Source organism: Balaenoptera musculus, chromosome 17 (genome assembly GCF_009873245.2).
Source record: "Balaenoptera musculus isolate JJ_BM4_2016_0621 chromosome 17, mBalMus1.pri.v3, whole genome shotgun sequence".
In the NCBI taxonomy this organism is placed as follows: Eukaryota; Metazoa; Chordata; class Mammalia; order Artiodactyla; family Balaenopteridae; genus Balaenoptera; species Balaenoptera musculus.
This window is the reverse complement of record NC_045801.1, coordinates 29176120-29202418: the sequence shown is the minus strand read 5'-3', so window position 1 is coordinate 29202418 and position 26299 is coordinate 29176120. Positions and strand designations below refer to the sequence as shown.

General features: G+C 34.8%; 1 protein-coding gene across 1 annotated transcript in view; it reads left to right on the top strand.

The window, feature by feature from the left end:
• EMC2 (ER membrane protein complex subunit 2) overlaps positions 1 to 26299 on the top strand; it is a 51403-nt gene that overhangs the window by 3231 nt on the left and 21873 nt on the right. Inside the window, exons 2-5 of the mRNA XM_036830955.1 lie at positions 6915 to 7028; positions 7539 to 7603; positions 9608 to 9693; positions 16765 to 16822. Of these exons, the coding sequence (XP_036686850.1) occupies positions 6915 to 7028; positions 7539 to 7603; positions 9608 to 9693; positions 16765 to 16822 (323 nt within the window). The remainder of the gene's footprint in view (positions 1 to 6914; positions 7029 to 7538; positions 7604 to 9607; positions 9694 to 16764; positions 16823 to 26299) is intronic.

Sequence of the window (26299 nt, the reverse complement as noted above, 5' to 3'; positions counted from 1 at the left end):
TGACTTTCCTGAAATTATATGCAGAATTGAGTGTGTTTTTAAACATGTACATATTTCTGGGGGAAAGTTGGTTCAAAGGTCCCATCAGCTTTGAAGAGCTCTAAAAAGGTTGAATGTCTTCTGTGGGTAATCATCCACACCTAGCTTTAATTATTAGCCTATATGCTAAATGACATGTTAGTTAAACATATATTTGAGTACTTTGTGCCAGCCGCTGTTCCAGTTCTTGAGGATACAGTGCTGAAAAAGACAGGCAGGGTCCCAGGTCTCATGGCATGTACCCTGAGATTTCACTTCTGCACTAAAGGTTCATATTTATGGATATGTAAATATTTAGTGAAGGTCATTTTTGCAAGGTAAGAGCTGGAGAGGTAGGTTGGTGCCTTGAATACTAGCCTAAGTAGTTTGGACTTTATTTTGTAGATACTTGGGAGCCACTTTCCTATTTAAAAAAAAAAAAAGAAAAAAGATCAGTGACTCCTTTTGTTAAACTTAAAATTTTAAATGGACTTTTGATATAGGGCAGGGCTTTTTCTTTGATAGGGATCCCCTGATTGAAATTCCCTGTCATCTTTAATAAACCATTTTCAACTTTGCTTTCTGTAACATGGAACAAGAACATAAAGACCCTTGTATAGCAGCTTCAGTGCACAAGTCCTGCAGATTTTAATTATTTTCCTTTTATTTTTAATTGAGTCACCTTAATATAACAGCAGTTTTTGAAAGCTCTTTTACCTTTGTGGACTCTTTTTAAAGCATCCAGCTTTGTTTTATAGAAAAAGTCTATCTTTTGCACTCAAGTTTTCTTTGGCTTTTGTAATATTTAATTATAGTATATAATTACATTAAGTTTAACTGCCATGAACTGGTTTGCATGCAAACACAACTGACTTTTTAAAATGTAACAAATAATGGAAACAATTAACCAAGAGCTAACTGATGAGGCCTGTTGGCCAAGGGCTTCTCAAATGCTAGGGGGGCATCATTAGTATTTTTTGCAGAAAGAAATTCTTTGAGTTGATTCTAACTGGAGGATAGTTAAGAGAGTTTTTAATGAACCTTATTAATGTCACCCATCATATTTTTTTCATTGAAGTATAGTTAATTTACAAACACCCCTCATATTTTAATTACTTGTTTACATTCTTTACACACACAAATCTTCTCAGTGCTTCCAATGACCAGCATAGTGGTGAGAGTCAAAAAATAGCTCTCAGTAAATTCTAATTAAAATTTTTGTAGCACTTTATATTTTATGAAGTGCTTTACATAAATTATCTGATATTAGGAGTTCTAAACTCAGACGCCAAGAAGATGAGGATAATATGTGAAATTGCGTGAAAGATGATAGTGGTGCCTATGAAGAACTGGTGAGTGTATGCCTTATCTAAAGGTAATCAGAATCAGATTAAAAACAGATTACCCCCCACCCCAACCCCCAGCATTGTACTGGCTAAGACAAATATTTGAGGGGTCTAGGTTTTGCTTTATGTAACGTTCATTGCAGATAGGCTTGTGATCGTCTCTATTTTATAGCTGAGGTTAGAAATGTTACATAACACGTCCAAGATCACTATGCTAAGTAGCAGCATTGGGATTTAAACCAGAGTCCTCTGACTGTAGATTCTATGTCTTTATGCAACTTAATGCTCTAATTCTGGAATTGGCATTATTTTCTGTAAAGGGCCAGGTAGTAAATATTTTCAGCTTTGTGTGACATATGGTCTGTCTCAACTAGTCAGCTCTACCATTGTAGCACAGAAACAGTCAGACAGTACCGAAATGAATAAGGGCACCTGTGGGTTTTTGTTTGTTTGTTTTGGGTTTTTTTGGGTGGGGAGGGTGCCTGTGTGCTGATAAAACTTTATCTATAAAACAGGTGGCTGCAAAATTTGGCCCTGGGACTTTAGTTTATTGACCCCTGCTTTCAATCTCCTGCTTTAAATGAAATATGAAGAACAAAGCCAGAGATGGAAGGATTAGGAAAAGATAAATAGCATTTGGTTTTAGAGGATGTACTGTTGGCTTGCAGAGAAGTTTCAAAGCCTTTTGGTTCAGAAACAAAAGAGAATTAAAAGTGGGTATGAGAACAGGGAAGGAAACAGAGAGTAGAACATTAATAGCTTAAATTTTTTTGAGCACATTTTGTACCATACGCTGTTCTAAACACATAAATTAACTCACAGTGCTTACCACAACAACTATATGATACAGGTATTATTATTTTTCATCTCCACTTTTTAGATGAGAACATTAAAGTGAAAAGTGTTAACTCTCCAATATCACACAGTTAGAAAGTGGCAGAACTGGCATTTGAACTCCAGCAGTTTGAGTTTTGCATCTTCACTTTTAACCACTACACATTAGTGCCTTTAGATAGCAGAAGAGATAATCTGAAGAAAGAAGATAAAAATTTAAAGCTTATGGGAGTTTTGAAACACAGGAAAAACCTTTGGATAGTGAAAAGAATTGTGAGGCAAAATTGAAGTGTATGTAACGCTTTAAATATATCTTTGAGGGAGTCATAACAGTGCATAGATAATACTTTTATACCTTGCTTGAAAAATATCTTGAAGTACATGTTATACTCAATTTGGTTTTCTTTTAAAATTTAGAACTTGGGTAAATAGGGAAATATTTGCGTGAAAGGGCTCATTGTTTTTCCTAGTTAATCTTTAGAAAAAGTGCTTTTGTTACCAAGTCCAAGATCATTCTGCTCAACGCACAACAGGCTAATAAATCGAGAGATGAGTTGTTGGGGCAAGGAATAGTGACTTTATTCAGAAAGCCAGACAACTGAGAAGATGGTGGACTAGTGTCCCAAAGAACCATCTTACCCCAGTTAGAATTCAGGCTTCTTTTATAACTAAAAGAGGGGAGGGGGTATGGTTGGTTGTTGCAAACTTCTTGGTGTCAAAATCCTTTGTTCTTGCATCTGTTCATGTGGGTCAGGTCATGATGTTCCTGAAAACCTCCAACAAGACAAACTTTATGCTCTGTTTGCAACTTTTTATCTCTATATAAGTGGAAAAGTGTTATACCTTTAAAGGTTGGAGTTTTGAGAACGGGCTGTCCTGTATATTTCAGGCCATTAGGCAACACTCTTAACTTGTAGCAAAAGCAATAGGATACAAAGGTTAAAGTAAAAGAAAAAGATCCCATATGGAATCAGATTTGTTCTTCCCATTATACTCTGCTCTCCTAATTTTCCCTCTTCTGATGAGTGATCCTTCAGGTTTTTTTTTTTTTAAAGGGTCTCTGGGAGTAGTCTTTGACAGAGAAACATGTTCCTCACCCCTGCTTTGGGTTACATAAACAAAGAATTAACCTGAGCTCCATTTTGCAATGGCTGAAGGAACTGCTTTGCCTACCTTCTCTCTCTCCCCCAATAGGTGGGTTGGGCACTTTCCCAGTCCCTTAGCACAGTGGTCCCCAACCTTTTTGGCACCAGGGACTGGTTTCATGGAAGAAAATTTTTCCACAGACTGGGGTGGGGGTGGATGGTTTTGGGATGATTCAAGCACATTACATTTGTTGTGCACTTTATTTCTATTGTTATTACATTGTAATATGTAGTGAAATAATTATAAAACTCATCGTAATGCTGACAGGAGGTGGAGCTCAGGCAGTGATGCGAACGATGTGGAGTGGCTGTAAATACAGATGAAGCTTTGTTTGCTTGCCCGCCGCTCAGCTCCTGCTATGCGGCCCGGTTCCTGACAGACCATGGACCGCTATTGGTCCATGGCCTGGAGGTTGGAGACCCTTGCCTTACCAAATGAGATACTTTTATTCCTCTACCATGGTTTATGCTCTTTGTTGTAGAATTCATCTAACGAACTCCCTTTGATCCTTAGGGCTTAATTCACGTATCACAGATGTCTTCTTTAACCCATTCTCCCTGCCAGGTGGAATTAATCTTTCCCTCACCTTGCTTTCTTAGTGCTCTGAACATAACCACTATCTTACCTTTTATCACATTATTTTGCTGTTGTTTACGGTTTTTCTGTTAACTTGTCAATTTCTTAGGCACACTGGATGATTCTTTTTCATTACGTTTCTAGCATGTTATAGAAAGTATGTATTAATATATTTTTGAATGACTCAATAGAAGTCATGGGGGACATGACAGTGGGTGAAAGGGGATGTTTTAAAAGTCAGAGATTTTCCAGTAATATACTTTGATTATGAATAAGTAGGAGGAGACTGATGGAAAATTGAGTACTGTTGGTAAATGAGAAATTTGACAAAAAAGGAGATGGGACCAGTTTTTGTCTTTTAGTCTCTAGTTTATGGGAAGGAATTCTACAGTTTCTTAAAGGGCATTCTAAAGCAAGTTAAGAAATAATCTAATAGATTAAAAGATAATTCTTAAATTCAAACAGCATATTTTATTAATTCACCTGGGCTAGCATTTCTTAATTTGGGTGTCAGGATACAGGCAAGGCGTGTAGTTTTGTGGAACAGATCTGTAAAACACTAAATAAATTTATATTTCTGAGACTCTTCTTCCGATTTTAAAATAGTCTTTCAGGTTGACAGAGAATGTCAACTTCAGACAGTGTAACTATGGTATAGGGGATGTGGTTTGAATGAGTTCTGAGAACCCAAGTTGTGGACCTTGTGGATATATGTCATATGCATGTTATCTTGTGGATATATGTTATATTGTGATGTAATGAGGTATAATGTATATTTGGTCTTCATCCCCAGTTTCTGGCACAGAGCTCCTAAACCCTTGTAATTTCCTTAGTGATAGGGTTGATAGGAACATCTTCTGTTATAATATTAGGTCTTAGTCCTGGGTTCCACATACAACATCTTCTAAGATTTATAGTGATACATGTCTTTTTATATGCCACTGAATAACTGGTGGCTGGATAGCTTCAGGATGGGGGCTGGTTACTGGTAAGACCAAGACTTGAGTGAAGGGTTGGAACTTTCAACCCTACCCCTCAACCTGCTGGGAGGGGAGAGGATCTGGAGATTGACTTAATAACCAGTGTCTAAGGATCTAATCAATCATGCCTACAGACTGAAACCTTCATAAAAGCCCCTAAACTTCAGGGATTGTAGAACTTCTAGGTTGGTGGATACATCAAGATGCTGGGATGGTGACTTACTCAGAGAGGGTACTCCTATGTCCCTGAAAACCCCCTCCCACCCCCAACTCTTTGCTCTGTGTATCTCTTCCATTTGGTTGTTTCCTGAGTTGTATCCTTTATAAAAAACCAGTAATAGTAAGTGAAGCACTTTCCTGAGTTCTTTCAGCCACTCTAGCAAGTATCAAACTGGATGAGGGAGTTGTAGAAAAGAGCCCCTGATTTTGTAACGAGTTGCTCAGAAGTATGGGTATCCCTGACTTGTGTTGGTTTCTGAAGTAGGGGCAGTCTTGTGAGACTGAGCCCTTAACCTGTTGGGTATGAATAACCTACTTTTTTGTTTGCCTGCTCAATTCCTCTTCAACCTTTAAGATTCAGTTCAAGTTACTTCCTGTGCAGAGTGAGAGTCAAGGTGATTTCTAGGTTTCAGTAGGAGGAATTAACTATGTTAATTTGTAATAATTTTCTAAGACCGTTTTTGTAAATTCACTTAGGATCTATTTTCATCTTATGATGATTTTTGTTTTCGTTTGTAGACTTCGAGCTGTAGGGACTCAGATAATGCATATAAAGGTAGTGAAAATCCCATATGCTTCTCTTAGATTTATTCTATAGAAGCATAGCATATTGTTTATTTAACTCATGTGTTCAACAACAACTTAATTCAACTATTTAAATCTGTACAACATGTATGTCAATAGAAGAAAGAAGATAGTACTTCAGATGAATATGTAAGATTTTCAATAGGTAAGAGTAAGAAAGCATGTATGTAATTGGTGAACTGGACAGTTAATTCTACCTTAGCCATATAAAAAAGGGATCTTTTTTTCTGGGTTAGGTATTCCCCCACCCCAGGTATTATTTCTGCTATTGTCAAAATGCTGTTCTTTGAAACTCCAGAGTTCCCTATTGTATTAATATGCCAAGTTGTTCTCTCAACTTTTGTTGTTTGCTAGTGCCTTTGACCTTATTTTACATTATTCATTTTTTTCTTTATATGTAATAAAAACATTTCCTTTGTCCTAATTTTTTTTCCTGTTCACTTCCCTGTGTAATTGTGTATCTTTATATGTTATATGGACTGTTGTAGTAATGTTGTTATTAAGAGAGTTTTGTGGTGAATGTTTCTTCAGTGCTGATAACCTAATATGATACCCTGATTATGAAAATTTTATATTCTTGAGTCAATGGGTAAACTTCAGGAGCACCTTGAATTTTTGATTTCAATGTATAATTTTATTTGTTTTTCTGAGAAGAGAATCCTTAGCTTTTACCAAATTCTGAACATTGTAACCTAAAAAAGCTATGATCCATAATTGCTTAAAGGGATAGAGCATCTTTGTAGCAGACCCATGCCATACACTACTTTTAAAGATAGTTGTAATATCAGTTGTAATGCATTTTCAGTCTTCTAAAGCAGGGGTCCCCAACCCCCTGTCCTCGGCCAGTTAGGAACCAGGCCGCACAGCAGGAGGTGAATGGTGGGTGAGTGAGTAAAGCTTCATCTGCTGCTCCCCGTCACTCACATTACCGCCTGAACCATTGCTCGCATTACTGCCTGAAACATCCTCCTCCCCCGTCCGTGGAAAAGTTGTCTTCCACGAAACCGGTCCCTGATGCCAAAGAGGTTGGGGAGCGCTGTTCTAAAGGATCTGTTGCTCTTGCTAAATTGATTTTCTGCTTTATGAAATTTGAGATACCATAGACTTTTACATTAGTGTGTGTGTTTTCTTAAAAAGTTGATTTCATCTTGTCAACTGTTTGACATTAATCAAATATATATATATGTAATCGCAAGCATTTTTTTTTCAGAAATGCGAGATAAAATGAGAAAATGGAGAGAAGAAAACTCACGAAATAGTGAGCAAATTGTGGAAGTTGGAGAGGAATTAATTAATGAATATGCATCTAAGCTAGGAGATGATAGTAAGTTTTTAAATTTATTGTGTTCGTGCTCAGCACATGTTTCATTTACAGTTCTTAGTTTTTTTAAAAAAATATTATTATTATGTTTTTTCTGCTGTTCATATCAATCTCTCTATGATTTGTTACTTTCTAAAAAACTTCTTAGGAAGTCTTAATGACAACTTTGTTTTGAGAAGGACTTATAATTGTTGGTAGTAGTGAAGCTATCAAATAGGCATTTTTGTTTTAAAGCTCACAAGGCTGTAGTCCTGGTCAGGTCAAAATGTATTTCATAATGATCTTTTGAAACAGTAAAAGTATTAAATAATTAGAGTTTTTTTTACCTTATATTAAAATAGTTTGCTTTGCTGGAAACATAAGGATGCTTTCTTTCCTTAATTCTAGATGTAATACAATAAATCAATTTTCAGTTATGAGTAATGTTCTTTAAAATATCAGAAACAGGAAGAATTCATTATCTAATTTCTGTTGTGAGATTTTTATATTCGGTTTTTTCCTCTGTGTACCTAGTTTGGATCATATATGAACAGGTGATGATTGCGGCCCTCGACTATGGTCGGGATGACCTGTCATTGGTAGGTATTTAAACTTGTTATATTTTATTTTATATTTAATTTGCTTCATAAATTATGTGTAAGCAGTTAGTATATGGCTGTATTGAATGCTTTCTGTAGCTGGTTTTCAGTGCTACTCTTGAGTACCTGGGACTAACTAGGTACTTTGGGACACAGTATGTTTTTATATCTTTTTAACAATCCTGAGAAGTAGATGTTTAGTATCCCAGTTTTACTGAAGAGGTTAAATTAGTTGGTGAAGGTTATCCACTTAATAGGTGAATTATGCCATATTATAGAGTTAAAAATAAGAAGCGTATAGTTTAAAACATTTATTTTTGGGGTTGTTAAATGACTTATGTAATATATGATGTTAAGTACTGTTTTACAACGTTTTAAATGTATATGTTAAATTAGTAGAAAATCTTACATGTACAGAACATGACTTAAAATATTAATACTAGGTATTTAAGTGGGGCCTGACACATTATGGAAGTAATTTTAAATTTTAATTTTAAAATAAAAGAATGATAGCTATATTTTTAAACACTCATGTGCTAGGTGCTATGCTAAATGCTTTATATCATGGTTTATTTAATCTTTATAATTATTTCTTAATTTGATTTGTGTTTGATACTATCACTATATTCATTATATAAATCAGGAAGCAGTGGTTTCTGTTCTTTTGTTCTGTAATCCTAAGCTTTTAAGTGCTCCTTCATGCTGCTTCCTCATTTAAGCCCAAAAGAAATACAAAAAAACCAGAAAGTAGAAATACCCGGAGAACATATGCATGTCTAATTAGCTTTGTCCTTTTCAAGGTAATTATGTTATGTTGACTATACACATAATTCCAGTGGAGCTACCAGTGATAAAAAATATTCCACGAAACCGTTGTATTACATTTAGAACCTATGAGACATAGTCTTTTGAATACCAACAGAGGTGGCAGCTTATATCTTGAGGGAAATTTTGAAATTTTTTTTTTGTATAGCAAAATGCCATTTGGTAAAGTAGGAGATTAAGTGAATAGATAATAACTTCTTTTGTAACACAGTATTTTTTTTTTAATGGTTCAGAAGTTCAGCACAGTTATCTTGATTGAACAAGTACTGTGAGTTTTACGTGATGTCAGAGAAATAAATGAACATCATCTTCAGTTTTGACTAACTTGAATATTTTTCTTATTACAGAATTTATAGCTGCAGACTTTGAAGCTATATTTCCAGATCATATTAAAATTTATTTTATTATTGGTTAATAGTTTCTTCATTAGTTAAAGGCATTTTTAATCACTTATGCTTTGGGGCACTAGAGTGGACCATTTTTATCATGCTTAATATTTCTAGCACTTCCAAGACTCTTATAATCCCTTATAGGTTGCTGAGAACATAGTAGGTGCTCAGTAAATATTTGATTGTTTGTGTAGTTGAGTTGATGGGTGAATTATGGATATCTGCCAAAAGGAGATTGGTACTCCATTGATATGGTGCCTGTATTTTATGACCCCAAATCAGGACATATGTACTGACAAGGTGATTGATTAGAATATGACTTCAACAGGGCAAAATTAAACAAAGTGTTAACAGTATTTGCTAGGGACTTGAGGTTACTACCAAAAAACTTAATTTTTATCAAGACAATGCTTGTGCAATACTTAGGAAGAAAAGGCCAGGAAGCAGTTGTAGTTATTTAAGTGGTGCCTGACACATTATGGAAGCAGTTTTTAAGTGATATGGTAGTAGTATTCGAAGAGTTATTAGTGGACCTCATAATCTGCTCATTTTCTTAGTTAAGAGCTTGATCAGTTTCTGAGAACTGATTGTTGTCCTCACTGTAAGTTCAGAGTTCTTCTTTCACCCCATTATTCATTACTGATTAATTTCACTTATGTCATTAGATCTCAGTAATGAAATTATTTAAGAAGAAACATTGAAGACTATGTAAGCTGTTCCTTGTAACCCATTTAGTATATGTAGTGTAATTACTACTCTTCAAGTCTTTTTTACCAATATTTTCTTTTAGTTTTGTCTTCAAGAGTTGAGAAGACAGTTCCCTGGCAGTCACAGAGTCAAGCGACTAACTGGCATGAGATTTGAAGCCATGGAGAGGTAACTGAATCTTGTAAATAGTGTGATCCTGTTTTAAAATGGCAAACATGGGGTCTTACATTTAGGTCCTTCTATACCCATGGCAACATCATTAATTGTACAAGATCTTTTGCTGCTGAGCTTTAGAATAGTGTCAGAGTGCTTCTCAGCCTAAATCCTGCCAAGTTACTCTCCTTAAATAGGATTTGACATAAGAGTGTAATCCATTTACCATCTTTGGCCTAGTGGAATTGGGATCATGCTTTGGAGTAAGAACAGGCTTCCTATCCTGTTTCTAAGGATTTATTAGCTATTGACCTGGCAAATTATTTAAGATTTTCAGTCTTACTCCTCTGTAAAACAAGAATATTACCAACTTGTCAGGGTTGTTTTGGGAATTAATAATGATGTATGTGTAGTGCCCTCTCAGGCACTCAAGGTATAGAAGCTATTATTTTTTTTTTAATTGAGATATAATTGATATATAACATTGTATTAGTTTCAGGTGTATAACAATGATTTGTTAAATGTGTACATTGTGAAATGATTACCACAATAAGTTTAGTTAACATCCATCATCATAGTTATAAATTTCTTATGATAAGAACGTTTAAGATTTACTCTGTTAGCAACTTTCAAATGTACAACACAGTATTGTTAACTATAGTAAACCATGCTGTATTATATCCCCAGGACTTAATTTATCTTATAACTGGATGTTTGTACCTTTTGACCACCTTCACCCACTTCTCCCACTCCCCATCCCCTCGTCTGGCAACCACTAATCTGTTCTTTTTGTCTGTGAGCTCAGGTTCTCTTTGATTCCACATGTAAGTGAGATCATACAGTATTTATCTTTCTCTGTCTGACTTATTACACTTAGCATAATGCCCTTAAAGGTCCATCCAGGTTGTCATAAATGGCAGAATTTCTTTCCTTTTTTATGGGTCAGTAAAATTACATTGTATATATAGTTGACCCTTGAGTAACATGGGTTTGAATTGTGTGGGTCCACTTAGTACGTGGGTTTTTTTCAATAGTAAATACTACAGTGCTACACAGTCTGTAGTTGGTTGAATCTGTGGATGTAGAACCTTGGATATGGAAGGGCCGGTTTTAAGTTATATATGGATTTTCCTTTATTTAATTTTAATTTTTATTTTTGGCTGTGCTGGGTCTTCGTCATGGCATGCAAACTCTTCATTGTGGCACATGGGCTTCTCTAGTTGCAGCATTTGGGCTTCTTTAGTTGCAGCACGCAGGCTTCTCTAGTTGCGGTGCACGGGCTCAGTAGTTGTGGTGCGTGGGCTCTCTAGTTGTGGCATGCGGGCTCTAGAGCATGTGGGCTCAGTAGTTGTGGTGCGTGGGCTCTCTAGTTATGGCGTGCGGGCTCTAGAGCATGTGGGCTCAGTAGTTGTGGTGCGTGGGCTCTCTAGTTATGGCGTGCGGGCTCTAGAGCATGTGGGCTCAGTAGTTGTGGTGCATGGGCTTAGTTGCCCTGTAGCATGTGAGATCTTAGTTCCCCAACTAGGAATTGAACCTGCGTCCCCTGCATTGGAAGGCGGATTCTTAACCACTGGACCACTAGGGAAGTCCCCTATGTATGGATTTTCCACTGTGCCATAGGTTTGGTGCTCCTGACCCCCACGTTGTTCAAGGGTCAACTCTACTTACACCAAACTGTTTTAGCCATTTATCTGTCGATGGACACTTAGGTTGTTTCCATGTCTTGGCTATTATAAATAATGCTGCAATGAACATGGGGGTTCAAATATCTTTTCAAGTTAGTGATTTTATTTCCTTTGGATAAATACCCAGAAGTAGAATTGACTAGATCAAATGGTAGTTCTGTGTTTAACTTTTTGAGGAACTTTTATACTGTTTTCCATAGTGACTGTGCCAATTTACATTCCCATCGACAGTGCACAAGGGTTCCCTTTTCTCCACATCCTTCCAACACTTCGTATGTTTCGTCTTTTTGATAATAGCCATTCTAATAATTATGAGGTGATACACATTGTGGTTTTAATTTTCATTTCCCTGATGATTAGTGATGTTGAGCACCTTTTCATGGACTTGTTGGCTATTTGTGTGTCTTCTTTAGAAAAATATATATTCAGTTGGTCTGACCCTTTTTACTTGGATTGTTTTTTTTTTGCTATTGAATTATATAAGTTCTTATTATTATAATATTTTGGTTATTAGCCCCTTATCAGGTATGATTTGCAAATATTTTCTCTAATTCCATAAGTTGCCTTTCCATTCTATTGATGTTTTTCTTTGCTGTGCAGAAGCTTTTTAGTTTGATGTAGTCCCACTTGTTTATTTTTGCTTTGGTTGACTTTGCTTTTTGTGTTGAATCCAAAAAATCATCACCAAGATTGATGTCAAGGAGCTTACCACCTACGTTTTCTTCTAGGGGTTTTATGGTCTCAGGTCTTATGTTTAGGTCTTTAATCCACTTGAGTTGTTTTTCTGTATGGTGTAAAGATAGAGGTCCAGTTTCATTCAGGCTGTCTAGTTTTCCCAACACTGTTTATTGAAGAGACTGTTTCTCCCCCATGGTGTATTCTTAGCTCCTTTGTCATAAATTAATTGGCCATATATGTGTGGGTTTATGTCTGGGCTCTCTGTTCTGTCCCATTGATCTATGTGTCTGTTTTTATGCCAGTACCATACTGTTTTGATTACTATAGATTTGTAATATAGTCTGAAATCAGGGCACCTGATCCCTCCAGCTTTGTTTTTCTTGCTCAAGGTTGCTTTGGCTACTCAAGATCTTCTGTGATTCCATACAGATTTTAGGATTATTCTATTTCTGTGGGAAATGGCATTGGAATTTTAAGAATTGCACTGAATCTGTAGATTGCTTTGGGTACTATGGACATTTGACCAGTGTTAATTTTTCCAGTCCTTGAGCATGAGATAATCATCTTATTTATTTGTGTCTTCAGTTTCTTTCATTAGTAACTTACAGTTTGTAGTATATAGGGCTTTCAGCTCTTTGATTAAATTTATTTCTAGGTATTTTATTCTTTTTGATGCAGTTATAAATGGGATTGTTTTCTTAATTTCTCTTTCTGATAGATTCTTATTAGTGTATTGAAACACAACAGATTTTTGTATATTAATTTTGTATATGCAACTTTACTGAATTTATTAGTTGTAACAGTTTTTGATGGAGTCCTTTGCACCAGTAAGCTGTGATTGTATTCACCTGTCTCTCAATTTTGGATGCAGTGGTTTGCCCTGTAACTTTAATTGTCTGATGGATCTAAGAAGAGTTGTTGGGTCAGCTTTTTCTCTTGCGAGGATGGGAGTGATGACTTCCAAGGTCTTTATGTGCCAGACCAGGAACCAGAAATCTTGAGTATCTTTTCATGCAATAATTGGCCATTTATATATGTTCTTTGGAGAAATGTTTGTTCACATTGTCTGTTTTTAAATTGGGTTACTTTATTTATTTACGTCTTTTTATTATTTAGTTGTAAGAGTTCTTTATATATAGTGTAGATACAAGTTTTTTATCATATATATGATTTGCAAAAATTTTCTTACATTATGTGGGTTGTCTTTCACTTGCTTAATGGTGTCTTTGATTACAAAGGATTTTGATTTTTTTATGAAGTTCAGTTCATTTTTTCTTTTGTTGCTTGTCATTCTGGTGTTATTTCTAGAAACCATTGCCTAATTCAGGGTCACAAAGGTTACACCTCTTTTCTTCTAATAGTTTCATAGTTCCAGTTTTTGCATTTAGGTCGTTGACACTTTTTGAGTAAATATTTTTTATAGTATGAAGAAGGTGTCCAACTTTATTCTTTCTTTTGTGGATATCCTGTTGTTCCAGCACCATTTGTTGAAAAGACTGCTTTCCCCATTTAATTGTCTTGGGCAATTAAATCAGCTGAATGTAAATGCGATGTTTTATTTCTGGGCTTTCAGTTCTGTTCCATCGATATATTTGTTTATTATATACCACACTGTATCGATCCCAGTATCGATATTGTAGCTTTGTAGTAAGTTCTAAAATTGGGAAGTGTGAGTCCTTCAACTTTGTTTTTTTTTTTTTTCAAGATTATTTTGTCTGAGTCTCTTAAATTTTTATATTCATTTTAGAGTCAGCTTGTTGTTTCTTACCTTTTTAACCTGGTGTTTTAGGTGAGACAGGGCTAACTTGTACCTCAATTGTAGTAGCTTTTTTCACATAGGATCTATTGATATAGTTTTTCTTAACCCTTTTATTTCTTGGCTTTTGGCTTATGTGTTTATGTATATGTATATGTTAATATCTTTGGATCTTCTCTGTTAGTTAGCAAAGGGCATGGATAAATAAAAATAAATAAAATAGTATTATTATAGGTTAGCAGAAAATAATTTTTAATCAGAGGACAGAATGGAAGAAATCTGCAAAGGATTGCTCCTGAATCAGTATTCCACTCTAATACCACTTTTTGTTTTACTTCAAGTAGTATGAGTTCCTAGCCCGTTCTTAAAATAAGTGAATAGCAAAGCACATCCCAGAGTCCAAGATGAATGATTTTTCAAATTATCTTTTTGACACATTTTAATAGTTATCATTCCTCTACCCTCTTTCCAGCCATACAAAAAATTGATATGGTAGCAATAATTTATTTTTAAGTATTAACTCAGGTTTCTAAGAAACCTAGTGAACTTTAATTTCTTTAAGCTTTTATTCTTTAACTGAAACTCATATCATCATTTTACCTAGTAAGGTTTTACTGTTTTTTTCTGAAAGAGTGGCTGTTATATGTTTTTGTTACATAGGACCTTTAACCATTGATTCTCATACATGATTGTGTGAATTAGAATTATCTGTGGCATTTAAAAAATATGTAGTTGCCTAGTCCTCACTACTGAGATCAGTCTGTTAGGGGTGTAATGCAGGAGAATAGACAGGTAGATTTGAGAACGTTGCTGACTAAAGGTAAATTTTTATGGACCTTCAATGTATTAGTCAGGACTCTCTAGAGAAACAGAACCAGTGGGATGTATGTATATTTATGTGTGTATATGTGTGTGTGTGTGTGTGTGTGTATACATATACATATATATATAATAGAGATTTATTATGAGGCAATTATGGAGGCTAAGAAGTCCCAGGATCTGCTCTCTGTGACCTGGAGACCCAGGAAAGCTGGTGCTGTAATTCAGTCTGAGACCAGGTCTGAAGGCCTGAGGACCAGGGGAGCCAATGGTGTAAATCTCAGTTTGAAGTCTGAAGGCAAGAGAAAGTGAGATGAGATGTCCCAGCTCCAGCAGTGTGAGGCAGTAAAAAGAGGTAAATTCTTCCTTCTGCCTTTGTTCTATTCAGGCCCTTGAGGGATTGGATGGTGTCCACCCATATTGGGGAAGGTAATCTGTTTTACTGAGTCCATGGATTCAAATGCTAATCTCATGTGAAACACCCTGAGACATACCCAGAAATAATATTTGATCTCGGCACCCTGTGGTTGACACATGAAATTAATCATCACACCCAGTTTTTACATAAATTACTTTTTATTATAATATAACTTAAATATGTTCAAATATAAAACCAGTATTAGTGCCTTACATGTATATTTTCATATAACTGTGAAAACAATGTATGGTTTCTAATAAAATACCAAAAAAACTAGAAAGTACTAAAATTCAAATTATTATTCTATTAATGAAGTGAATGAATAGTTTCCTCTGTCATTTCCAATATATTTCCTAGAAGTTATATAATTGGGAAAAGATCCCCAAGCGATTCTCATGTACTATGTCTTGTGAGAACCCGTGCTCTATGGCATTAATTTTGCCCTTGTTTATATACTTTATTTTATAATTATTTAATGATATTATTTTCTCTTTCTCCATACAGTTGCAGGTTCTTATGAGGCTAGCACACCTATTACATAATCATGTATTTGATGTCCAAACTAATTTTCTTTTTTTGAGCTATTGCTAACTCTGATTAACTTAGTGTGCAGTGATGTTATTTGGCCTTTGCATGGTATGGACATACTTACAAATTAAGTCTGCTTTTATTTTTCTCAGTAGTCTGCTACAGTAGTTAAATATTCTTACCTACTGGCATGACCACAACCACAGATACAGGCTTGGTCACTAAAATTGTGGGCCGGTGTTTGATTAAAAGATGTGTCACCATGATGATATAGAATATTCATGTGTTGAATAACCTTATAAGAGAAAAACTTAAAATTAAAAAATTATCATAGGGAACTTAAGAATAGATCACAAGAGTATATCTGCTGTCCCTAGTTTTATAAATACTGCTGTAAAAGTGTTTAAACATCGTTTTTTGCTTTCTCTAAAGATCTATATCCGGAAGTGGAGAAATTGATTGGAAGGGAGTTGGGGGTTGTGGATATGGTTAGGAGGGAATTTCAGAATCACTCAACTATTTCCTTGTATCCCAAATAAGATCACCATATATAGGAGTATATTGTTAGGTAAAGTTCTTTATGTGATTTCTGATGTATCCCTCCCTTTGATTCACTATCATATAATGTTAATTTTGGCTTCTTAGTTATATCCTGCCATATTTGATTATTTTTTCATTTGATAAACTTGTTAACTATTTCCCATATGAGACTGTAACTCAGCAAAGTGTATTATGTGTGCATACTTAATAGGTACTTAATGAATTGAACTTCACCAGCTCAACTAAGAAAAGCTGTCATAAATATTTATTAAAGGAGAATTAATACTTAGATCATTTCCTTGTGAATATATTTGTTAAAATTAAACTCTTTTTCATGGTTTATTAGCTGTAATTCTGTGTATAACTAGGACCACAAAGGTGTCTCTTTGAGCTGCTGGTTTTTACCTTTGTATTTAGGCCAAATTGAATCAGTATGTTTTTGAAGTAAGTTTTTCTATAAATACTTTATACGTGTTTTTTTCTTTTTTTTTGCTTGGAAAATGACATTGTAGCAAACTTGCCATCATGTGAAGATCAGAAGAGGCTTAGTAGCAATTGTAAATGCATATAAAGTCCTGCCAGTTTAATCTTTTTCTGTATTTACTATTTGTCACTAAATTTTAAGGTAGTGATTCTTGATATTTGTTTTTCTTTTTAAATAGATATGATGATGCTATACAGCTATATGATCGAATTTTACAAGAAGATCCAACTAACACTGTAAGTTAGCTGGTTGTGCTGAAGATCAATTCGTTTTAAGAAATGAAATTAATTTATTTTGGAAATAATGGAAAAAAACACATGGAACCATATTCTATTTTGTTATTTTAAATATTTCGTGATGGGCCATTTAAAAAAAAATAGGTTTAAAACTCTTCAGTAAAATTTGACTTACAATATCTCTTATTAGAAAGAAGCTAGTTGAAATTTAGAAAGAATGAATTTTATGCGCTTGCAAAAAAAAACACCTAGCAGAGCTTATTGTTTTTGTAATACTTTGAAGTTTATGGAATACTAACTTCTCTGCTTTGGGTAGTTATATTTTAGTTGTCTTCATGAAAAATGAAAGATGTCACCTCAGTAATTAGTATATGGAATTGATTAATGAAGACTTTTTTTTTCAGTTTTGCTTTCTTCCTTATACCTGAATTAGGGATATATATATGTATATGTTTTCCTTAAGATAACATCTTTAATTTATTCTGATTTTGAACAAATATTTATCTCAGTTTATTGGGCAGAAGATTTGTTTCAAATATACTTATGTAGTTTATCTGTTTTAAAAACACCCTGGTGAAAAAATTTTTTTTAATATTGAGAACATTTTAGTTTACTATATTGGCATAATGGCTTCCCTCAGACTTACCTTTTACTAAATGAAAAGTTAGAGACGTTAGATAACGTATCAGGCGTTTCAATGTTTCATATTATTCTATCCATGCACACATTTGCCTGCTAAAGTAAAGTAAATATTTTTAGAGTTTTTAAATAATAATCAGTTTGAGTTTGTTTTTTCCTTTTATAGAAACAGAAATTGTTGTTTTAACACATAATACAACTATGTGAAGGTTTTCTCTTATTTGGCAAGTAGTTTATTAAAAATATACATTTTAAAAAGTCATATAATATATGACTGGATTAAAAGATGCAGAAATACTGATTGAACATTGGTAACTTGATTCATTTTAAATTATTTATGCTAAGTTTGGAAATTAATACTGAAGTGTGCAATTTTTAGATAGCATTTATACCAGGCATTTATTGGTCATAAATCCCTGATCTCTCCTTGCCCCTTTTGTTACTCTATAGGAATACGTATTTTTTTTGCTTAAATAATATTTTTTCCCAGCTTTCTTGAGATATAATTAACATTGTGTAAGTTACACAACTTGGTGATTTGATATGTGTATATATATATTGTGAAATGGTTTAGATTATTGCTTTTAATACAGTCTCACCCCAGAGAAATTTTCTCTGGAAACTTTCTAGGTGTTTTGTTTTGTTTTGTAGATATTTGAATGGTAAGGATTCATCATTTTGTGCGGATTCTCAAAATACAGAAAGTTCAGGGAAAAGTTTTGACAGAGCTGCAAGCCTACCTGTTATTAAAAAAAAACAGTTAATTTAGATATCCCAAATAAAAAGAGAGTTAAAATTGAGAAGTTCTGAATAATCTTTAAATCTTATTTATACTAATAGCATGCCATCTGTCTTAATAAAACAATCCCTTATAAAAAGCCCCATTTTTCTTTTCCTGGAGATTTTCTCATGTACTTATTTCAGCTCTAAGACTTTACCACAGTTTCAGAGGTATTCATTTTTTACATAGCGATATTTCTGTGTAATATGAAATACGACATCAGATTTCTGAAAAAAGTTTGTTTCATGTAGTTTTCTCATACTAGTTTAAAAGATTAATAGTTTGTAATTTATTTTTTTGAATTAGGAGTCATATTTTACTTCTGTGTCAGTTTAAGTTGGGCATATTTTAAATAAATTATTTCACTACTTCAGGGTCTCAGGTAATATGTAACTAAATATTACTCTATCCTTGTAGTACTTTCCATGTTTTATGGTTTGGTTCCCCTCATAGACTATGTATGAGGGGGTAATAACTAAATCATTTAGTTGTTAGGTGAACATTTTAGAACAAGGTGACTAAATTCAGCTTTGCTAGATGTATTATTCTTTCATCAAATATTATTTTTATCTAGTCTCCCCTCAGTCCCTTCTGTCCTTCTGTAAATGTTTATTGAGTACCTGTCAAGAGCCATGAAAATGTTGGTGTTACTAAGAATAAAGACACTATTTCTGTGACTGTATCCATAGAAAGCACTGTGGTAGACATTAAGGGAGAAAAACAAAGGCATATAAGACCTAGAACTAATAAAGTCTAGTAGGGGAAGACTTTTCTTATATTAAACAGTGAAGTTACTATGTAGAAGACACCATAGTTATAATTCAAGCTTTTATACTGTAGAGCTTTGCATTGTCTAAAACTGATCATGTGACTCTTTCATCTGCTTTTGTGTTCCTATATAGCCAGTACAGAAATGAGGCTGTTCATTAAAGCTTTAAGGAGCTCTCTTTCCCTCTCACATGCATTCATTATTCTTTCAAAAAATGTTTGTTGAGTGCTTGCAACATGCTTGTTGTTGAGACTAGCAGGATGAATTAGACACCGTCCTTGACTTTGTTTTTAGAGAGATAGCATGATATAATGAACACATTATGGGCTTTGAAATAGACTTATTGAATCCTGACTCTTTGGTGATTTGCTGCATTACTTTTAAGCCTTGTAGGCCTTGGAGGATGAGTATGGCTTAAATGAGACAAAGATGGTAGGCTGGGGAAAGACATTGTATCCCATGAATGGCATGAGTAAGCCTTAGCATTATTAAAGTACAAGGCCTACCTAGGGAAAAAAGAATAAAGTGATTAAAATGGAAGTTTTCAAATTTTGGGAGGTTGCTAAAATGGGACATCTCATCTATTTTTTAAAAGCTGTAAAATATTCTTTTGAAAAAAGTAACATGTACCCATGTTAAAAAATTACAAGCAGTACAGAGTGTATGTTGAAAAATAAGTCCTCCCACCCCTGATCTCAAGTCCTCCTTCACTTAGGCAAACGTTGTTAACAATTTCTTAAGAACGCTTCCAGAAATTTTTTCTCATGCACACACAAATAAGTGTGTGTGCATGTGTGTCCCTTTTGACAGGGAGAATGGTTGGAAATGCAAATGGTGGCATACTCTACCTAGCAGTATCTTTTAAAGTTCATGCGCTGTCAGCACATCCTTTACCTCATCCTTTAGGTAGCTGCATAGCATTGTAATGCATGGATGTATAATCCCTGTCTTGATGGAAAACTTTCTTTAATTAAGCCCCCTTGGTATGTGATATATTCCTCCCAGAAGCAGTGTTGCAGTACATGTCATTTGTAGGATAGATTCCTAGGAGTGACGTCTCTGAGTCAGGAGGTCCATGTATTTTAAAATTTGATAGTTGTTACCAAATTTCCCTCCACAGAAGCTTTTTAGCTGTCTATACTCATTAATTTGGTATATGAGAGTGCTTCTTGCCCTGTATCCTCCTACGTGGTATATTATCAGCTTTTTTTGTGTTTAACCTTTGCCAGTCTAATTAGTTAAAAATGTTACCTTGTTTTAATTTGCATTATGAGTGATGTTTAATATCTTCTAATATGCTTAAAGGGCCAGGTATATTTCTCTTTTTGAACTGCCTCCTTTAACACGATTTTCACATGAAATTTCATTTCTATTCTTGTTGAAGAGAGGGCATGGCTCTGGTGCTCTGTGTAGTTTTAACCTCCCCCTTCTTCCCCACTGATTTACTGCTGAGGAAAACTAGGGCTCTAAGGAACAATATTTTATACCTTTTAGTTGGTTCGTTGTTCAGAGTGACTAGCGATACAACAAGAAGGTCTACATTTGTGAACAACCTGGTATGTTACACTTCAGAATTTTAATTTTTTTTCTGCATTATCAATACAGTTTTATTTCTTTTTTGTTTTCTTTTTAATTGAAGTATAGTTGATTTACAATATTCTGTTAGTTTCAGGTATACAGCATAGTGATTTGGGTCTTTTTGCAGATTAGATTCCATTATAGGTTATTACAAGATATTGGGTGTAACAGAATTTTAATTTTTATTCTTAGAAAATGGAGAATGAAGTCAAATTTTGATTAATAAAATTCCACCAGATTTTTTTGTAGAGATAACTTTGTCAGTAATACGGGAGGTGGTTTGAAAGAGGTGAAAAGAGATGAAATAGTAATTTGGAGGCTCATTCTGTCTTAGGCTAGAGATTATGGGGATCTAAACCTAGGATAAGTAGAATTAAAGAGGATGGGGTTGGATGAAAGTATATTTTGCAATAAAAGTACACAAATGATGAAAACTTAGATATGAATGTTATTTTAGAAGGATAACTCTGAAGTATGAAAATCTTCATCACCAGCTCATCAAAATCAAGTATTGAATTAGGCTCAATGTGAGCTTTTTATCCCTTAGATTACCCCAACACCGGTCAGTTTTTTGTTTGCGTGCTTTTAAAGTAAAAGTAGGCTTTTCATCCTTTGAAAGCTCTTTGAGGGAAAAATTATGTCCATTGCATGCAACAATGCCTAGCATATATGCCTTCAGTAAATACTTGTTGAATGAATGAATGCCTTTCAGAAAGAAAGTATAATAATTCTTGTCTTTTTAGTTAAATTTCATATTTCAGAAAGATCAGATTTTGCCTCCAATTGTGAACTGCCTGTTATGATATATCAAATATTTGAAGTCTTATTTTGGAATTAGATGTAATTGCCTCTGTGCCAAGAGTGAAGATGGTTTATTTTTATTTTTATTTTTTTTTAATAAATTTATTTTATTTATTTATTTTTGGCTGTGTTGGGTCTTCGTTGCTGTGCACGGGCTTTCTCCAGTTGCGGCAAGTGGGGGCCACTCTTCGTTGCGGTGCGCGGACCTCTCATTGCAGTGGCTTCTCGTTGTGTGCAGAGCACAGGCTTTAGGCGTGCAGGCTTCAGCAGCCGTGGCATGCGGGCTCAGTAGTTGTGCCCCGCAGGCTGCAGAGCACAGGGTCAGTAGCTGTGATGCGTGGGCCCAGTTGCTCTGCGGCACATGGGATCTTCCCGTGCTCGAACCCGTGTCCCCCACATTGGCAGGCGGATTCCCAACCACTGCGCCACCAGGGAAGCCCCTGAAAATGCTTTTAGAATGCCATATTTCCCAGGGTCATGGCATAAGCCTCGGAGGCAGAAGAACCTGGAACTCTGCTTTCCCTTTGTTGGCCAGTGGTCTGTTTCTGTGTCCCAACATCTGGGGTAGGGGGTGTTCTAGGTTGTATTTTGCTGGTAGACCTTAATCCTTTAATCATTTTCTAGGTTCTCTCCCTACGTGGCCTCATTTTTTTTTTAAGATGTGATATGTCTTTCAGGAAAAATTGCTAGCTAGCTCCTTGTACATATACAGAGGCATGTACCAAATTTATGGTCATAAGAACGTTTTGAAGTTTCATATTTTATAATAGAAATTCTGACTCCATTATTAAAATCGCTTGTAAAATGTGGAACAGTTTTCATTTTTGACTTAAACTGACTTTTACAAAGGTTGATCTAAACAAGAAATTTAGAAAAATTCAGAACATTGGCATATTTTATAAGATAAAAAGTATAAGAAATATAAATGGAAATTGATAGTCAAGACTCTACTTAATGTCTAATTAGTGCTATTTTTAAAACTGTTTTGGCATATAATTGATGTAGAATAGACTGCACATATTTAAGGTGTATAATTTGATAAGTTTTGACATTTGTATACACTTGTGAAACCATCACCACACTCAAGATAATGAACAAAACCATCATGCTCTAAAGTTCTCTTTGCCCCTTTTGATTTTTGTATTCTTATATATATTCTTTGAGCTTTCTTGTGGGATATAATTAAGTTACTTGCAAACAGTTTCATCCTTTTGGGTCTTTGTTAGACAGGACCAGAACAGTGTTTATACTGGGACTAATTAATTCCCCATTATGTCCTTCTGGGTAGTCTGTCCACTGCCCCAGGAATCATGGCGTTTTCCAGTCTGGCTGGTAGGAAGGGACACTATTCCCAGCCCTGTGTGAGCTCTGGGCACATTTTCCCCTAAACGTTTCTGGTAGATCTTTCCTTGGCTGTGGTAGTTTCCACATACACATGCACTGATCAGTACGAACCTGAGTACTCGAGGGAAACCCTTGAGATTCAAGGGGAATCTCTTTAGAGTCTTTATTCTGTATTTTTCTCTCTTCTCCTGTACTCTGTCCCATGAACTGTAGCCTCTTTGATCTTCTTGGACTCTGAGCTCCGTATGAACTCACAGCTCAACCTGGTTTTCTTTTCTTGCACAGCACCCTTGAAACTCTCTCAAAGCAGTGAGTCAGGGCAATAAAAATAGGGCCCACCTCATTTGTTTCTGCCTGTCAGGGATCAACTCTCCTTTTTTGCTTGTCGTCCTGTGCCTTAAAAGTGGTCGTTTTATATATATAGTACAGTTCTTTCGTGGTCTCAGGCAAGAGGGTAAAACCGCTCCCTGTTACTACATCTTGGCCGGAAATGAAATCCCTGCTTAATGCTCATTTAAAATGATCATGGTTTTTGTGCCAGAATGTGGTAGTATTTTTCTGTAGAGGGCTGTTGTATGTGACTTAATGATACATTGTTGCCTGTATGATAGTGATTGCCATATAGGTTTTTCTTTAAGCTGTCATGTATAGTTTCATTAAGAAGACTGGCTTTGCATAGTTGAATAGTTACCTCTTAAAAGTGTGTTTTAAACCTTATAATATTAGGAGATAAGTTACTATTATCTTAGGTCTTACATGGTTAAGCAAAGTATTGCTTATTATAGTAGAGATTTTGGGGCATGTTTCACAAATTGATTAGTAAAACCTTATGTTTAAAATCTTTGCTTATACTTCACTGAAGTGTTTGTTAGGTGGAAAACTCTTAGTTTTTAAAATAGGCTATTACAAAGTTAATACTGAATTTCTGTTTTACATTATTATAAAATTATGGCATTCCACCTACTACAAATATACATAATTCAAAATAATAGTAACAAATTAATTTGTAATATTTCAGTTTCAGGAACTCTTATCAATGAATCTAGAATGGGAATCAGAAATTTGAGATCCTGCTTCTCATCCTACCTCTTTTGATGCATTTAGGTTGTTTAAACCTCTGTTTTTCATTATTTACAAAAGGATTATTTTTTAAAAAGACATTTTTAAAGATTAATTATCTTTGAAACACTAGCAGTGCTTTATAAACTGTATTCTGCAAAATGCTGCTGACCTAAGAATTTTGGTGTTTGCTCAACAGTAGAGACATGATTCTCTTGTCAAATCAATGAGAAAATGAGTTAATATTAGACAGGTGTTTTTTAAAAAACGAAACTCATTTTGTGAATAATGGTGTCCATTACAGTGTTCGTACCACATTCTTACTATGACTGTAGAGGTATTAGTTGCTATTCATGTTTGTACTTTGACTTTTTGTCTCTTATTTGTGGCATTTGAATGCAGTATTTTCAACAAGTTTCACTGCAATATCTCATTTCAGCTGATACAAATCCTGTAAGGATTGGGGCAATATATCAATATTAAACTAAGCAAGCCTGTGCCAGTTCTTTAAAGATCTCATAGGCAGAGCTTTTGGCAAGGTTTAACGCATATATATTAAGCATAGACCAAAGGTAAACAAGAAGGAAGATAACATTTATTCAGTACTGTTATATGCTATGTACTGTGTTAGATACTTCACTTTGCTACTTGGAGATTGGTGGTATTACTGAAGTTTGGGCAGGTCAGATGATTTGCTCTTGGTTAGAAAGCTCATAAGTGACAAGAGTTGGGATTCAGTTCCTTGTCTTTTTTATTTCAAAACCTAGACTCTCCGCTCTAACATACTGCCTGTGGAAGAAGTAGTGTCATCAAAAATGAAATGAATAAACAAAAATGTTTCAAATTCTGTTGGACTGGTGAAATTAGATAATATATGCCCCAAAGAAATTAGTTTCTTAATTATGTTAATTTAATCCTCACCTATTTTCAGAAGGACTTGGAATAAGGCGTACATTTGAAGTCTAATATTCTTCCTAAAGGCTTTAGGATTGAGTTACTTTTAGAGCTTTACTTTTACTTTCCTTCTGAATTCTTGAGATTTAAACTTTACATTTATTTTGGCGCTTTCATTGTTGTGCATAGTGAAGTTATTCCAAAAATATTTGAGTTCCTGCTGTGTGGCAGGTGTTCTGGTCGGCATTCAGCATGAGCCATGTAATCAGGGGTATACATTTTTAACAGATGTGTCATTCTTTCATTACCGAAATACTGTTATCACTATTTTTATAAATATTGCTTTTGGTCATATTTATTGGGAGTCTCTTGATTCGCTCTGATTTTTTGACTTTCAGTTTTTCAGAGCAAAACCCACCTTTTCCATCCCAGGACAGATAGCTCCTTTGGTCTAAAGAGGCCCCATTCATTTTACAGTACTTCCCTTGTCTGTATCTTGTGGAGTGTGTTTTACTTAAAACAATGACAATCATGTTCATAATTAATAAGCCTAACCTAGCCCTGATTATAGTGTGTTTTATTGTTTAGTCTTCTGCATTTAATTAAACAGAGATGGAGGGGATGTAAATTTAATAATTCACACAGAGCTCTCCGGTCACTTCAGCCCCAAACATATAGTCTTGATTATACACAATGCTGCTGTCTCCTATGCCTTTGCTCCTTTGTTCTCCTACTATGCAGTATCGTCCCTCCACACAGCTTTCTTTTCTGCTTTCTTAATGTCTACTTGCACGTTCTCTTTCAGCACAGGTATCACATCTGGGACGCTCTTTGCTTCCTGTCCTTCCACTTCCTCCCATCTGCCACAGCCTTGTTAGGATCACCTCCGTGTTGCCACAACATCTTAGATATCTCTATTATTGTCTTTTTATTTGACGTCTCTTTCTCTTATCAGACTGAGCTCCTGCAAGGAATTATCTGTTCCTTTTTTGTATCCTTATATTTTCATTGTCCAGCACAGTACCTGGCAAACAACAGATGTTTGTTACATATTTGATGAATGTATAAATAAATGGCATTGATTTTTATATTTATATTTAAAAAGCTTTAAGTTGCAGGTTTTAAATGTTTTGTCTATTATAAAATATTTCTTTCAGGACCTATATTATTCTTTTGAAAGACTCTTAGGTAGATTTTTCTCTTGAAATTGTGAAAAAAGTTATTTGAAGCCATATTTGTATAATGACATTCAAGTGGCCACAGTAAGATTATTTTCTAATCTCCGCTATCCCTCTATCTCTTAAGATACAGATCTTATGAATGAGACAGAGTAAAGGACTTTAGGCTGGATAAAGATTAGGATTCCCTGCTGGCTTGTAATTATCAGAATCTGGATGGTTATTTATTTGAATGAAATGATGCATACATTGTGTACATCAAAAGTAAAGCACATGTGATTGTTAGAGGAATGTTTGAACTCCCCAGTGGGATGTCATGGGGTATGTTTATAAACTCCCACTAAGCAGTAGTTCTACAATGGAATTTCACTGGCATTGAGATAATAATTTGCACAGTCAAATTACCTCTTTACAAAAACCCAGGGAATCCTGAG